This window comes from Engystomops pustulosus, chromosome 1 (genome assembly GCF_040894005.1).
Source record: "Engystomops pustulosus chromosome 1, aEngPut4.maternal, whole genome shotgun sequence".
In the NCBI taxonomy this organism is placed as follows: domain Eukaryota; kingdom Metazoa; phylum Chordata; class Amphibia; order Anura; family Leptodactylidae; genus Engystomops; species Engystomops pustulosus.
Genome location: NC_092411.1, coordinates 176,393,016 through 176,409,612, shown reverse-complemented (window position 1 = coordinate 176,409,612; position 16,597 = coordinate 176,393,016). Strand labels below are relative to the sequence as shown.

General features: G+C 41.4%; 2 protein-coding genes across 2 annotated transcripts in view; both read right to left on the bottom strand.

Annotated features, from left to right (window-relative positions):
• LSM7 (LSM7 homolog, U6 small nuclear RNA and mRNA degradation associated) overlaps window positions 1-16,597 on the bottom strand; it is a 528,664-nt gene that overhangs the window by 169,308 nt on the left and 342,759 nt on the right. The gene's annotated exons all lie outside the window — the stretch shown is intronic.
• LMNB2 (lamin B2) overlaps window positions 8,170-16,597 on the bottom strand; it is a 31,176-nt gene continuing 22,748 nt past the window's right edge. The window contains exons 8-12 of the mRNA XM_072113925.1: window positions 15,310-15,598; window positions 14,202-14,309; window positions 13,098-13,217; window positions 11,631-11,732; window positions 8,170-10,378 (exon numbers count right to left, since the gene is read on the bottom strand). Of these exons, the coding sequence (XP_071970026.1) occupies window positions 10,337-10,378; window positions 11,631-11,732; window positions 13,098-13,217; window positions 14,202-14,309; window positions 15,310-15,598 (661 nt within the window). The 3' untranslated portion in view covers window positions 8,170-10,336. The remainder of the gene's footprint in view (window positions 10,379-11,630; window positions 11,733-13,097; window positions 13,218-14,201; window positions 14,310-15,309; window positions 15,599-16,597) is intronic.

Genomic DNA, 16,597 nt, shown 5'->3' with positions numbered 1-16,597 from the left:
GAGAAGAGTTGTTCTTTTTAGTGGGCTTATTTTGGAGCTTAACATTTTTAAAATGACTTTTTAGAGCATTTTTTATAGGGTATGAATGAAAAATGATCTTTTTTCGGAACGTTTTTGCGTTTTTTTTCTACGGCGTGTACCGTGCGGGTCCAGTAATGATTCTGTTTTATTATACAGATTGTTACGGACGCGGCAATACCAAATATGCGGGGTTTTTTTGTGTTTTTTTATACTTTATTAAGTGTTTTTATAGGAAAGTGACATTTTAGGGGCTTATATTTTAATGCATTTATTTTTTATTTATTCTAAATGTATTAACTGAGCAAGCTTGCGCATGCTCAGACAGTTTACAGTCAGACCCGGAAGGGGTCTAACTGCCAGGGAGACCGGGCAGCTCCGGGGCACATGCCAGTCCTCGGAGCTGCCCAGAAGAGGATCGGATCCCCCGGTAAGCGGCACGGGGGATCCGATCAACAGCGCAAACACCCTTACACGCCGCTGTCATGCTTGACCGCGGCGTGTAAGGGGTTAACACCCGCGATCGGAGCCGGCTCCGATCGTGGGTGTTAGCGCAGGCTGTCAGCTGTACTAGACAGCTGACAGCCACTGCTTCTGGTACCGGCTCCGTTCGTGAGCCGGTGCCAGAAGCAGGATGTTATAGAACGTCCCCGTGCGCTAAGTCTCTAGCCCCGGGGACGTACTATAACGTCCTGGTGCGCCTAGGGGTTAAGGGGTTAAAAAGTAAACAATACTTGTAAATTCTTACAAGCCTATGACTAGATGCTGCAGCATCCCATCGGATGTCTATACATGGGGATTGGCTGCCTTTTATAAATGTTTGATGTGTGGAGAGGGAGGAGGCACCCTGGGGCATATATATTGGTGTTGTGCTTTGATAAAGCCCTTTTGGAAACAAGTAGAACAACTTATAACCACTATAACTAAAAAAAAAGTGATCTGCTTGACTCCCACACAAAACATGGAAACCCTCCAAGCACAATCTAGTTAAGCAATTAATTCAAGCAGTTAAGTCAATTATAAACCCCCCCCCCCCCCCCCCCATCCCCAATGGCTGCAGACAGAGAAATCCGACGATGTATCTTCTAACATTATGGTCGGCAGCATTCTTGCTTTTCTGTCGGATGCTGTGGAGCTGGGTTGTTCTCTGCTCTTTGCCTCTCATCCCTACTGACTTCCTGCTGGCAAACAACAAATTACATCGTGAACTACAGGCAGACAAGTTATTTATCTGGGGGAAGGGAGGCACATCAGATCAGATAGTGTGTGTAGCTGACATGTAGCAGAGCTAGAGGTCATTGTTAGTGGTAAAAGCTCACAGCACTAGATGAATCACAATGGGGCACATTTACTAAGGGTCCGAATCGCGTTTTTCCGCTGGGTTTCCCAAATTTTTCCGAATTGCCCCGGGATTTTGGCACACGTGATCGGATTGTGTCGCTTTCACGCGACATAAATTGGGGGGCATGGCTGTCGGAAAACCCAACAGATTTGGAAAAACGGCGTAATTCGCAAGAATAGCACTCACATACACAGACGGAGAAGGTGAACTCCAGCAGACTTCAGCGCAGCAGCGACACCTAGTGGACATCCGGCGCACAACCTTAGTGAATCCCGGCAGAACCCAAATCAGCGTCGGAGATCGCGCCGCTGGATCGCGCCTGGTCCAGGTAAGTAAATCTGCCCCATGTGTCTTCTTAGAGACCCCACCCACTCTGGAATCTTACACTGACCATCACTGAGTGATAGGAGCAGAAAAAAAACAAAAAACCCTGAGTCACATTGTGAAGTAAAGGGTTAAAAATGATCTTTATTGCGTTTTCATTAGGGGATTGAAATTTGAGAATTCTCTGGGGCAAACCCTTTAAAAATAGTGAGCAAGTTTAATAGATGGGAAAGAACTAAAAAAAAGTGAATTAATCTTACCGGTAATTCCATTTCCTTCAGTCCACCATGACGGCCCCTTCAACCTGGAGGATGACCCCTTCACCTGGGGACAGGAAGCAGAGAAGGTTAAAAGCCCTGCATCCACACTCCAGTGTCTTCCAATATCCACACCGCTTTGGATGCAACCAGATTTATTGCCTGTTACTTCACAAACAATATCAAGTAAATAATAAAGCAAAAAAAAAAGGGGGAATATATGGGCCATCATGGTGGACTAAAGGAAATGGAATTACCAGTAAGACTAATTCACTTTTTCCCTTACATCCCCCATGACGGCCCCACCTGGAGATATACCAGATGAACATATTTTTTAGGGAGGGAGTACAGCTTGTAATATTTTTTTCCCGAAGGAGAGGTCAGATTGATTTGGAATGTCCAGTCTATAGTGTTTTGCAAAGGTCAGAGGTGAGGACCAGGTAGCTGCTTTGCATATTTGTTCAATCGAAGCTCCTCTTTTCAGCCCAGGATGCCGCCATTGCTCTGGTTGAATGTGCGGTCACTGATTCTAGGGATGATCTATCAAGAGCCTCATAAGCTTCTTTAATCACAGTCTTTAGCCATCTGGCTATAGAGGCCTTAGAGGCTTTCCTGCCCTTGTTCTTTGCTTGAAATTGGAGGATGTTAAAGTCCTTGCGCCAGCCTTTGGTAGATTTAATGTACCTGAGAACTGTTTTTCTTACATCTAAAGAGTGCCACAGGACCGCTTTAGGAGATTTTGGGTTCTGGCAGAAAGAGGGCAGGACCACGTCTTGGTTGCGGTGGAAGGCTGTGCAGACCTTTGGAATAAAGTTTGGGTCTACGGTTAGTGTGATCCTGTCAGTAATCAGACAAGGTTCCATAATAGATAACGCCTGAATCTCCCCAATTCTTCTAGCCGTATTGACTGCTATTAGAAAGGCTGTTTTGAGTGTTAAGTTTCTACTGGAAATGGAGTCAAGAGGTTCAAACTGAGGACCTATCAGAAAGTTTAGAACTAAAGACAAGTCCCAAGGAGCTACAGACATCTTAATAGGTGGTCTAATTCTATTAGTAGCTTTCACAAACCTTTTTATCCATCTATGCTCTTCTTATGAGGAGTCGTAGAAGACACTTAAGGCTGCAATTTGCACTTCAAGGGTACTGGTTTTTAATCCCCTGACGAATCCAGCCTGCAGGAAATCCAGGATCTGTAAGAGATTTGAAGAGGATTGGTCAGGGGGGGATAGATCCACAGAAGGACACAAATTTCTTCCATATTTTTAGATATATGGCTGAAGTGACTGGTTTCCTGCTAGCTTGTAAGGTAGATATTACCTTTTTTGATAACCCTTTAGTTCTTAAGAGTCTCCTTTCAGGATCCATGCTGAGAGTCTGAGACCCTGAGGGTTTGGATGGACCAGTGGACCCTGGAATAAAAGGTCTCTTCGGTCGGGTAGCAGAATGGGTTCTGCTAGAGCCATCTTCTTCATAAGAGGAAACCAGCTCTTTTTGGGCCAGAAAGGGACGATCAGGATCGTTCTGGCTCTGTCCCTCTGAATCTTTTGTATAACTCTGGCTATGACTGGCAGAGGAGGAAATGCGTAGGATAGGTGTGCATCCCACTTGTGGCTGAACGCATCCATCTGGGACAGTGCCTCTGTATGAGTCAGAGAGTAAAAATACTTCGCTTTTGAGTTCTCTGGTGGCGAAGAGGTCCACTACTGGCACACCCCACATTTGGGTCAGATGACAGAACACTTCTTGATTTAGGCACCATTCGTTCTGATCTACCTTTCTCCTGCTCAGAAAGTCCGCAATCAGATTGTCTTTGCCCCTTAGATAGACTGCTGATAAAGAGGCTATATTCATTTCTGCCCAATAGAAGATTTTGGCTGAGAGGTCCATAAGATCTGGGGATCTTGTTCCTCCTTGAGCATAAAACCGAAGAAGCCTTCCTCCTACCCTGGCGTCATTGTTTCCTGAAGGGTGCAGTATTACTTGAGCTGAGAATGAAGCCTCTACCTTTTCCACCTTTTGGATAACTCCAGAGGCCCTGCTTTCCTTTTCCTCTGTAGGAACTTCTCCGATCTTTATAATCCTGAAAGGGCTGTCCTTTTTATCTGCCGCTTTTTTTAAGATAGAATCCAGTTCTGGCCCAAATACAAATTCGCCTTCAAAGGGGATGCTACATAACTTAGATTTTGATCTTACATCACCTCCCCATTGTCTTAACCATAGGGAACGTCTGGCAGCCACTGATAAGGCGCTTTCTTTGGCTGAAAATCTCACCGATTCTCCTGAAGCGTCATCGATGAAGGCAGTTGCAGATTTCAGGGTAGGTAGTGTGTCTAGGAGAAGCTCCCTAGCGGTTCCACTTTTAATGTGGTTCTCTAGTTCAGACAACCAGAAGTACATGGTCCGTGCTATAGAAGTTGTAGCTATGTTCGCTTTCAAATTCAACATGGTGGTCTCCCAGACTTGCTTGAGCAGGCTGTCCGCTTTCCTATCCATTGGGTCCTTTAGTTGGATAGAATCCTCAAAGGGCAAGTCCGTGCGCTTTGTTAATTTGGTAACTTGGATATCCTTTTTAGGTGAAGCATTCCAGAACCTTGTCTCCCCTTCATCAAACCGAAGACTGTTTCTGAACTCCTTAGAAACCGACACCTTCCTTTCTGGATCCCTCCATTCCTCTTGAATTAGCTGCTTAAGGGTGTTATTAATAGGAAACACTCTTTTTGGAGCTCTGAGAATACCAAACAGTTCGTCTTGGATAGACTTAGATTCTTCTACCTCCTCAATTTTTAAAGTATCACGAATTGTCTTTAATAGTTGATCCAAGTCCTCAGAAGAAAAAAGGTATCGGGATTCATTTTGGAGGAAGAGCTAGAGGTAGGAGGATCCAATTCTAAGGAATCTCTAAGGGATGACTCCCCATCTGAGTCAGGTTCAGATTCTGAAATGCACATCAAAGGTCTTTTAGGTGGCGGACCCTGGGGGTGGAGTGAAGCTATGGAGGCGACATCTGATGTCTGTACTTCCCCTTTAATAAAGGAACGCATTTCGTAAATATTACATTTACGAGAAGAGGACTTTTTCTTCTCAGATTCTTTAGGGAGCTCCTTGCTCCTAACTCTCTCCTTCTCTTTAGGATCCTACCAAGAGAAGGAGAGATTGTTTAATATAAGGGGATATAGATATATATATAGCCCCTACCCCTTAATACACATGGGCACTTACAGGAGCCGTGGATAGGGGTTCTGACAAAGAAGCCTCCATGGAAAGGATGTCACAGGGAAAGACAGAAACCTCCATAGGACCTACACATAATTACACATGCATCATAAATATCAAGGCTTACCACCGCTGAATCACCAATGTGCCCAAATACCTTGCTCTGCAGGTTGGGGATCAACTCCTTAGTCAGGCTCCGTGAGCAAGCAATCGCTGCTCAGTAGATCTCAGATGCCGAGTGACTACCTGCGGTCTGTTGTTTTTAAACTTACCACCCTCAGCGGAGTAGCGGCGCGTCACTTCCGGTGCGACCGGAAGTCGTCACCACGTGGAGCACATGACCAGTGCGGAGCGTCATTTCCGGTGCGACATCCTGTCAACACCGCTGGAGCACGTGACCGGAGTCTTGAGCGTGCTGCCAGCCTTCCGGATACCCTGGAACTCTTCGGAGTTGGTGGTAGAGCTGGAGCAACAGTCCCTTCAGGCACCCGGGAGGACGCGCGATGCGCCGAAGTGAGGTCCAGGACTGGCAGGGAAGACACTGGAGTGTGGATGCAGGGGTAGGGCTTTTAACCTTCTCTGCTTCCTGTCCCCACAGAGGTCAAGGGGTCATCCTCCAGGTGGGGCCGTCTTGGGGGACGCAAGGGAAAAGTTTCTTATACTTACAATGCTGCTCGATTGTGTTTCTGAATGCTTTAAAATAATAGAATTGAATCCACAAATAATACAATGACATTTATATGCAAAACTTTATTGCCATTACAAAAATGATTCCAGTCTTACAATGAGTACTATAAACTTGTGAAGATCTATAAAGAGCTCCAGTGGCGCAATCCGTCAGTGCACTGTACTTATAAAGTGAAGATATATATGGGGAAGGGGGAAGCAAACATGCCATGCATAATATACAATATCACACGGTATACAATCTAGATAGGTTCTAATTACTTTTTGGCTTAATATGAAGTTAAAAAGTAATGTTCCTTCAAAAGATGAAGAATACATTTAGCAAAATTAAATGCGTACATGCATTGTACTAAGCACAGACAGTTGTACATCTGATCTACATAAAGTTATATTTAATGTATACAAATGTTATGAACTTCATAGCTTTGTACTGAATATAGCTCCCTATTCAATTCACTTAGGCTCCTAAGGGCCCTTCTCCAGCACAAAAATGTAGGCCACAGCACAAGTAACATCATTTTTAGTGTTTGCAAGTCTCAGAACATCCCAGTGCCAAAGTACAGCTGTACAACTTCTCTCCCTCAAGAATAACTGGCTTTGAATCTACAAACTGCATGCCCAAATCTAAAATCACAGCCTTCGGTCAGGTTCATCTGCCTTGTGTTTTCAAAGTTTTTATTTTTTACGTGTTTAGATGTGTTACCTGAAAAGGGCAAAAAGTATAAAATTCAGTTGCCCTTTTACAAAAGGCATTTATGATCAAAACAGCCAAGTTTTAAAGGGCATTGTAGGGGGCATGTATCATGGCTTCTACCCCAGTTTTCCTGCTGCCACTCTCGCACTTCATTTAGTTGTAGCTGGATACTACACCAGGCAGGACTTGGCATAAATTTTATTCAGTGCACCCAAATCTCCTGCACATGCACAGAGATTTATGGCATAACCAAAACTCAAAACCCCCCCGTTATCAACAAGAGATACCATGCTCTGAAGCTTCGTCATCTGGGTGAAATTCATTGGCCTTCGGGTGAGTGTACTTGATATATGCGGATTCATTGAAGCCGGCAGGTACCTCCGGTCTTCACTTTGGCTGCATTTACCATTTGATATTCGTACCCCAATTTGCTTTACTTGCTTTTCAATTAGATTTTACATTTTGGAGACATCAGATATTTATAGATCACAGGGCTTTAAGAAGAGGGTGGCTTTTGTACTCTATGGTTACCCCTCATTCCATCTGGGCCACTTGTGTCCCCTTTGTATATTATATTGTATACGTTATGTATATATTTGTGTATTGACACTAAAATAAAGTATATATTATTTTTTATGGCTTGTTGCAGCTTCCTTTCTTCTTTTGATATTTATGGCATAGCCTGCAGATATTCTATTGTCTCCAATAAGAAAACAAATTTTTGACAAGTTACACAAGGATCAGGTGCAAACAGGAGGTTATGGAAGTGGGTGGAGCAGACAGCAAATTCTGCATCAATAACCACCTGCAGATTGAGAAACTCTTTCAGTGCAGGTACTTTGGCAGAAGATCGGTTGTTGGAATTGGCATTAGAGCTTTAATATGTTTGTACTCCAGTAACCCATGCAAGTACTTTAACTGTCCATTATGAAAAGCCCCCCTCCACAAGGCTAAGGACTTTTGTAGTACTTCCGCTGTAGTCAGTCCAAAAGAAAATCGATTGTTATGGGGTAAGGCTCCAAATAGCCCAGGCATTTAATCCTTTGTTAAAAATGTGTTTCAGAGACCCATCAAGCATACTTTTTTCTTCTTCCAAAAGAATATTGCCTATTCCAGAGGTACATACTGTTCTAAGGGTCAGAACCTTTTATATAAAAGAAGCTCGACTTAGAAATCATAGCATCACAAGCTGTACAAGGTTCATGTATGACAACAATAGATTAGAAGGTCATTTTGATTATTTTTGCCAATTTTAATTCAAAAGAAGTGTTATTAGTGTTATGGCACTTCCTTAATTTTGTTTATGGTTGTTCCAAGGTTTCCCTTTGGAACCTAAGAGCTGTAAAGGTAAAGGATTCTGGATAGTTTAGTTTTTACACAAGTGCTTTACATATTAAAAGGGAACCTGTCATGAAGGTCATTTTACATGACAGGTTCCAATAGCTTCTGGCATGTTAAAAAAAAAAAAAAAAAAAAAAAAAAAAGTCTGTGCCCTGTGATAGCCACAGACGCTAGCTTGTTTTGGGTTCGACTAAATGGACTAACCTTCTCACCTACGCTCTCAAAAAAACAGTACGTTTATAATATAAAACACCCCATAAATAACGCAAGCTACAATACAAATTAAACTGAGGGATGCTTGAATGGAAACATTTATTGCAGTTTTAATGTGAATAACAGTATGCATAGATCAATTCTGATTCAACATAGTAACAATATAACATGGTTTAAATCAACTTTTTTACCCCGATAGCTGTACTTTTAGATGCACATCATTACATAACAAAACCTCCTCCTCCAACCAATTACAGATGTCAACCAATACAGAGATTTTTAGCAGGCAACTATCCAAAGGACCCTTAATACAGCCCTAAATTTGTTCTAAGAACAAGTGTTCCCCTTAAGTGGCCCATTTCAATGTGCAAAATATCACTCAGAAGATAGGAGATCAATACTCATAGAAGGTTTTTTGTTTTTTTGCTGTTCATTACCTGCCCCATCAAAAAGGGCATTAATTTTCAGCAAAGACTGAGAAACCAATGCAGCACTTGTAGTTTTGGTTATTGTCTAGCAAAATGCACTAAGCTAACACTTTCACCAGGGGAACAGAAGAAAGGATGTATAAGCCTTGTAATCCCCTTGTTTATAGGCTGTAGTTCATACACTATAAAACCTAGTGCTTGTCACCCAACCACAATCTAAAATAGAGTATTACAAAACATTTTAATTTCCTATAATTTCCCCTCTTTAATAATACTGTAATACTCCTTAAAAAGGGATTACTCCATCTAAATTATAAGATATCCACAGGATTTCACAAACAGATGAGAGGTCTCACCTACCTTAAGAAGGACCCACAAGTATTATCTATTTGTGTCATATTCTAAGTATAGGTCATAGATAGTATAGCAGGGGCAACAAAAATTTACATATCCCAGCCACCAAGTTGTTTTTTTAATCTGGTGAAGCATGATAATGCCAAGCAAACACCTATGTTAAATTTAAGTTGGCAATCTATACATATAATGCTCAACTTTTTTTTTTTTTTGCAAACATTCTTCATTGTATTTGAATTTTAAAACTATTGACTACTTTTAAAGAGAACCTTTTAGGCACATCTAGCCCCCTAACCAAATGTCCTACCTCATTTACTGTAACAAGCTGCTCTGCATGGAGAGGCTCCTGTGAATTATAAAAATGATCCCCCCCCCCCCCCCCCCACTCTGCGCATTGTAATTTTGTGAATTGAGTCAGTTGGGTGCCGGAGCAGAGTTAGAGTCGGGCTGCAACACCCCCTTCATCTTCTGGTAAACAAGCCCCTTGCACATATTCTCACCCATTCCTGTTCAGCAACTTAGCAGGAGGTGTGTTTACAGGAGGATAGATGAGGAAGGACATGTTGCGGCCCGACTCCAGCTCCGGAACATTCAAGTCACAGAATTACAATGCAGAGTGGGAGATGGGGGAGCCGTGTGTCATTTTATAATTCACAGGAGTCGCTGACTTTTTTTTTTTTTTTTTTTAAATCAGATCGATCTTTATTGATTTTCCATTATATATGAATACAAACATCACCCCGATACAACAACATCACTGACTTAAGGGATATCAGTTTCACCCCAGCACTTCAGCTCTGCTGACACATTTTAATATCACCACAAAGAGCACTAATTTCAGAAAATGAGGTAGGACCTTCGGTTTGAGGGGCTAGATGTGCCTGACTGACTCCCTTTAATGTCTCAATAACTTGAACAGTAAGAGAAGGTCTCGTAACTGGGTGTAAACTTATGGGTTGAATGCATCCAAGTGCCTGATGATACATAACACACTTGTATTTGGTCAATCTTCCTCAGCAGGCCATCTACAACATGTAGATAACATAGCCAAAATAAGTTGCCATTGATTAATTCACAATATGCAATTGTTTCCCATTTGGAGAATATGTAGTACAATAAAATGTGTCAAACTCCAACATTATGACATTTGTCAGTCAACTGTAAAGTTTACCAATAAAACATTATCTTGTGCATGCTAGCCACACGGTAAAAATTTTTCTCAACATTTTTCTGCCATAAGAAAGTTTAAACATAAAATGTCAGCCCTCGCTGGGAGATAGTGTTTATAAAACCACAGAGAACAATAGTATATATAACAATATATATTTAAAAAAAAAACTTGGCAAACATGTCTAAAAGTAGTTTGCTTCTCATTAGGTGGAACTAAACATGTTCTAAATAAAAAAGAAAAATGTATAAAAAATAGCAACTCTGGCAGTAAGTCAGCAAGCAGTGGATACATTGATTACATCAAGTAACAGCCAGTGGATGTTGTACGCGGATCACCCTGTATAATGACAAAGAACATGACAGATGTTATACAAGGGAACATCTCTTATGCCTACAAAACATTTTCAGGTTTTTTTTTTTTTTTTTTTTTAATTTGTAGCTCCCTAAAACCGCGTTATACAAAAGCTATGATGGCAACTGCAAGCTTATGGCACATGACTATTGAAGTTCATCATTGACAGAGTCCTGCAAGAGGCTGCATTAGTCACACATTCAGTCACTACAGCAACCTCTGTTTATGTTGTACAAGAGGTTGCTGTATATATGTGGTTACACGTCATGTATAAATTGATCCATACAGCACAGAAATACAGGAATGGAGAAATCATAAGTTTGTGAAAGAGGTTAAATCTGTATCTTCAAGTTCTGTTTAAAACACAACAAACTTTTTTGTTCACAAATCAATAGCTCTTGGCACGTAAAACTTTGCCCAATATCTTTGTTAAACTATATCCAGCAGTTTCGGCTTATACAATATATAGGTTTGGACCTTGGATCCATGCCCTACTTCTCTTTATTCTTGTTTTCATTTCTAACACCGATTATCCATTGATATCACTCACGTACACACTACATCCTCATTTTGAACTGTTGGACTTGGCTATATAGAATTTACCTATAACAAGTTCCATCTCTGTTTAATACATGTGATATGTAATAAACCTGGTGGGTTTTTTAGCACAATACCACTGGTTCTTTGTAACCATGTATTAGCGGACGGATTGTCCTTTTGTGTATACATGTTATGTTTGTTTTCTCCTGTCCACCTTTAAAGGACATCTACCATCAGATTACTGGTGGCAGAGTGTCCTAAATAGGCTAGTTGTTATGTCTAAGGGAATGGTGGCTATGCATTTCTGTGTTTTTATTGTCGAAATAAACTTTGTATGAGTGCCAGAGGTGCTCAGGCAGATGGCGCCCAAGCTCCTCTTGGCTTTCCTGGACTTTCACGCCCCCCACTGCTAACCACTGGCTGCTGCTGCCCGGGGAACTAAGGGAGAGCACTCGCCCTGCTCTCTCCATGCTCTGGCCCTCTGATGCCAACAGCCGGATCATAGTTCCCCGGCAGCAGGATACTTGCAGCGTGTACATATTAAAGTCCGGAGAAGCCGAGAGGCACTTTGGCGCTGTCAAGCCTGAGCGCCCCCAGCACTTTTACATTTTATTTCGGCAATAAAAATGTTGAAATATATATGTCTTCTAAATGACCATGAATATGTGAGGTTTACAAAACAAATATGCTTGTTTACCTGCTGATGGAATAGATCTTCCTCCCCAAAATCTGCTTCTTCGTCTTCATCTTCCTCCACAGTGGACACAATAGTCTTTGTTACAGTTCTAACAGCAACTTCCTGATAAATTCATGTAAAGAAAGCATGAAAGCAGCATTAAAGCAACCTACTGCAAGCAAATCCATCACTTTATTTTACCTTCTGCCTACACATATTTAGTCAATATGTAGACAGATGTAAAATTAAAGGGGTATTGCAGGAATATGAACGTCTGATCCAAAAACCCATGATGCTATAAATAAATGAATAAAACAATACTCACCGTCATTAGTCACAAAACGGAGCTTAGATAGTTTGATTTTATGATTCACAAAATTTTATGGCCTCTCTACAGTATGCAGAGTTATCAACAAGATGGCCGCCACTGGAAACAAGATCCTTTAGTTTTCAGTAACTCCTCCTCCCTCTTATGCTCTGATCCCGCTGATTACCTAACAGACTGTCCTGCTCTGTTACCATAGTGTAACCGTCATTTCAAAAAAATGATATGTTGGGCAGGTAATTTTAAGCCCTTTTTCAATTGGATTAGTTACCCGAATCTTGCTCCTTCCTCTTGTATTCGGCAGACTTCCCATAGATGGCAGTGACTGCTCAGATAGCTGTTACTATGGACATTCTGAGACACGCCCCCCATCTCTCTCCCTGCAGTCAGCTGATTACCTCATGTCTCACTGCTGCAGCAGTCATGTGCAGGGAGAAGCCCTAACTAATGTAGTAACCAAACACCTACACTTATCTCTCCCTCAGCTTTCCCTACGCTTGTATGTAAACAAATAATCCACACAGACAGAAAGAAAGTGCAGCCCTTCCTTCCCCCATTACTTCACACAAGGAAGTGCCAAGAGACACTCTCCAAGTCTGCAAGCTGTGCCCTCATGTGCTGTGCTGAAGTGTTAGCTAGATAGATAGCTAGCTAGATAGATATGGTGTCATTGGTCAACAGCCGGTGCTCGTGATGAGGTGACAGGAGGCAGGCCCCGCAATCTTGCTGATTGCAGGTTTTTTTGAGAGCTGGAAACCCTGGTTGCTATGGGCCAAAAAAGGTACTAAATGAGGACCTAGAGGCAAAATATTTTGAGGAATGATGCCCAGGGACACCTGGAGCAGAATTATGTATTTTTATTTTATTTATTTTTTGCTCAGAATGACAGTTACACTTTAAAGGGGTTAAAGCCTTTTGAGTTAGACCTTTGATGTGTGGAGAGGTTAACATGTTTTTGATAGTACTAAAGAGAACATTTAGGGATAATGAATCAAGATGCCCATTTCAAAACAAACCAGAATAATAACCATGAAGAATAAATAATGTGCTTTGACATTGATAAAGTTAAAATCTTAATTCTACTTGAAAACTGTACGCAAATGTTTACTTTAAAATTGCTTTAAAAAGTAAAAAAGGTTAATTCTACAATCGTTTGCACTGACCTCATCTTCACCGTTCACCAAGGAGATTTTGATATTGTTGTCCATTTCCCAAGTACTCTGGTTTTTCCAAACCAAAACAGAAGGAGGGCCATGGGCAACTCCAGCATCTGCACTGTAAACCTGAAACAGAAATATTAGTATTTTTAACTTTTTTGGGCATTCACAAAAAGTAAATACCGTATATACTCATGTATAAGCAGTTTTTCAGCACAAAAAATGTGCTGAAAAACGTCCCCTCGGCTTCTACACGAGTCTACTACAAAAAAAAAAAAAAAAAAAAAAATGACCACTTAAAAAAATAAACTTACATACTCACCCTCCGATGTCAGCGTGTTCCGTCTTCTTTCTTCACCGCGGCTCTTCTTCTTTCTTCCGGCACGGACGCGGCCATGTTTTCTTTGTGGCCGCGTCATAGTATGCACCTGCTAGAAGAAAACATGGCCACGTCCATGCTGGAAGAGAGAAGAGGAGCCGCGGAGAAGAAAGAAGACGGGAAGCGCTGACATCGGTAAGCCGCGCTGACATCAGAGGGTGAGTATTTAAGTTTATTTTTTAAGGGCCGTGGGGGCAGGCTGCTGTATACTTCTAGGGCAGTGATGGCAAACCTTTTAGAGACAGAGTGCCCAAACTACAACAAAGACCCGCTTATTTATCGCAAAGTGCCAACACAGAAATTTAATTTGTGATTTATACTCCCTTCTCTGTCACAGTTTTCATTGATACCAGCACCCTGAGGACACCAATAAAGCAGAAAATAGTCCCAGGTACAGCTGTCACTTTAAAATAACTCTGTGCACAGCAAGTCCTGGGCTATCTGGGACTGCAGGAAGATACCTGGAGTCATCTCTGGTGATGGCCTGAGTGCCCACAGAAAGGGCTCTGAGTGCCATCTCTGGCACCAGTGCCATAGGTTAGCCATCACTGTTCTAGGGGCTTGCTGTATTCCCACACTCGGCTTATACTCGAGTCAGTAGTTTTTCCCAGTTTTTGGTGGTAAAATTAGGGGTCTCAGCTTATACTCGAGTATATACACGGTAGTAAAGGTATGTACCAGTGAACAACGGATTATGCATCACACTTTGTATATTTACAAAACATACTTGCCTTAACAGACTGTCCAGCCTTAAGCACATACTTTGGTGTAAATTTATATACCGTTTCTTCTTGATCTCCAATGTACAACTTGAGTCTCCAGCTTCCTAGGGATCGATCCTACAAGGCAGATTTAAACATTTAAATTCCATGAAATTCAAAAAAGGAAGAACTTGAATAGAGCATCAAAAAAAAAAAAAAATTTCATTTGAGATTTAAATGGAAGATATATTTCATAAATATATGAAATATCCCATAATAAGCATTGCTGAGACTTATGGGAATAGAGACAAAAGAAAATCAATATGATTTACCCCCGTAAAATGACACAATAGATATTACATATTTTGTAAGCAATGAGTTACTTCTACTGATCTCAGTTCTCATTGGTATTACCCCCACAGCCAATATACAGTCCATGCATTGAAGCACCTAGGAGTCATCCCCATTATCTTGCAGAGCCTAGAAGCCAATTCCATGCATTAGAAATGGGGAACCCTAGTGAATGCAGGACTTTAAGAAAATGCTCAACCCTTGGAACAGAATCCCTTTGATCCACTGGCAACTTGTTCAATATGTATCGCCAAGGAGCTAAACAAGTTTATTTTTTGTTAATGACCATTAATAAAGGTCTAAATTGTAGGAGATCTGGCTGCCAGGATTCCCCACTAATCAACATTGTATTACAGACTTCTGTTATTTGGTCTTGTGAGCTGTGCAGAAATCCAACACAAGTCAATAGTTTGCTGGGCACACAGCCCCCTTCAGCCCCTATCCAGTGGATAAGCAATACAAAATGGTTTAATTGCCTCTAATGAAAACATTTTGTTTTAATGCCCTCAGATTGATGACCAAAATCTCAAGTTACCCTGGTATATTAAAACACAAGACTAACAGGGACTGGAGGAGGACAGAGCACTGAATTGGCTCAATAAAGCATAAAAGTACACAAATTCCATATTCAAACAACTATAATGTAGAGAACTACGCTTTCAACTAGCTCTTAAGCCTATCCGTGGCAATGTTGCCCCTTAGCCTCATATTAACATTTATATATTAGTTGTATTATATGAATTTCCTTTAAAAGATCAAAATAAGTTACTATAAAGCCAAAACATACCTCATCAGAATTATTTTTCAGGTGAATAAACTTTCCCTCCTGGTCAATCTCCTCTACAGTGATGCTACCAGTGGCAGAGGACTGTTGAGTCATATGAAATTTGCTGCTGCTGCTTCTTTCAATAGCACTGCTTGCAGCATGAGGCAGCCTGATCCAGCTGGCCTCCTCACTTTCTCCAGTTTCCATGCGTTTTCTTTTGTTGCGTGACTGACTGGTGGTTGTGGAACTGCTGCTTGATGTGGCTCGAGTTACCGTGACACGAGTTGGTGGGCTTGGGGACAATTTTAACCTTTAAAATGAAATATTTCACAATCAGCCAAGAGAACCGGTTACACAAACAAAACCAAAACAAGACTTCTAAATAGTTCCTTTCCATGGCTGCTATGTTACAAAATAATTTTTGTAAACTTGTATGCAACTCACCTGACGGGAGTCGTGCTTAGTAAATTTTACATGAATTGCCCTGCTTCCTTGTTTCTGATTGACAGACTGATATTCTGCTGTATGGAGAGCTCTGTTAAATCATTGGGCACTCGTATTCCTGATCACATGACTTTATCATCTAAGGTCATGTAGCATACGCAACATCTACCTCATGTACGTATCTGATCACATGAAATCACAGCAGCCTCCATTGAGTATTTGGAGAAGTTGAAGTCCATGGAGGCTGCTGTGATGCATGGTGTACAGCTTGCTAATGTTAGGAGGCTGAAGCTCCTGTGAGGTCACTCTGGTCACATGACATGCTGAGAAGAGGCATGGGACACGGGGAGAAGATAGAAGGGGCTGGCCAAGCTGCCCCTCATTCCAGGGAATATAATATAAAAGTTGATTTATGTGGATGTGAGGGAAACAATTTTTAGCTAAAAGAAGGTTGTCCATTCATAGGGCTCTATAGGAACCTGTCACTAGCTGTACATCTGAAAATGTGGTGACAGGTTCTGTTTAAGTGAAATTATTTTCATACCATCTGACAGACCACTACAAAAAGGTGGTTAGCCCCATGTGTAGCTTGTGTTATACTTGACATTCAAGGTGGTAACAAATTTGTATCGTTGGTAGGAATAATATATGAAACAAATGATCTAAACATTTATGGCTTTAAATAGGTCCTTAACATTTTGGAAGGGGGATGGATGGGTAAAAGGTAGTGGCGAGCTGTGATTTCTGATACCATTGGCAAAGTTCACTTTAGACTCTCAGGCTATGTACGAAAATGTTTGCTTTCTGCCCAGGAGGTTCCACTTGAAATGAAATTTATTAAAAGGTTAAGTTTTGATGTGCCAAG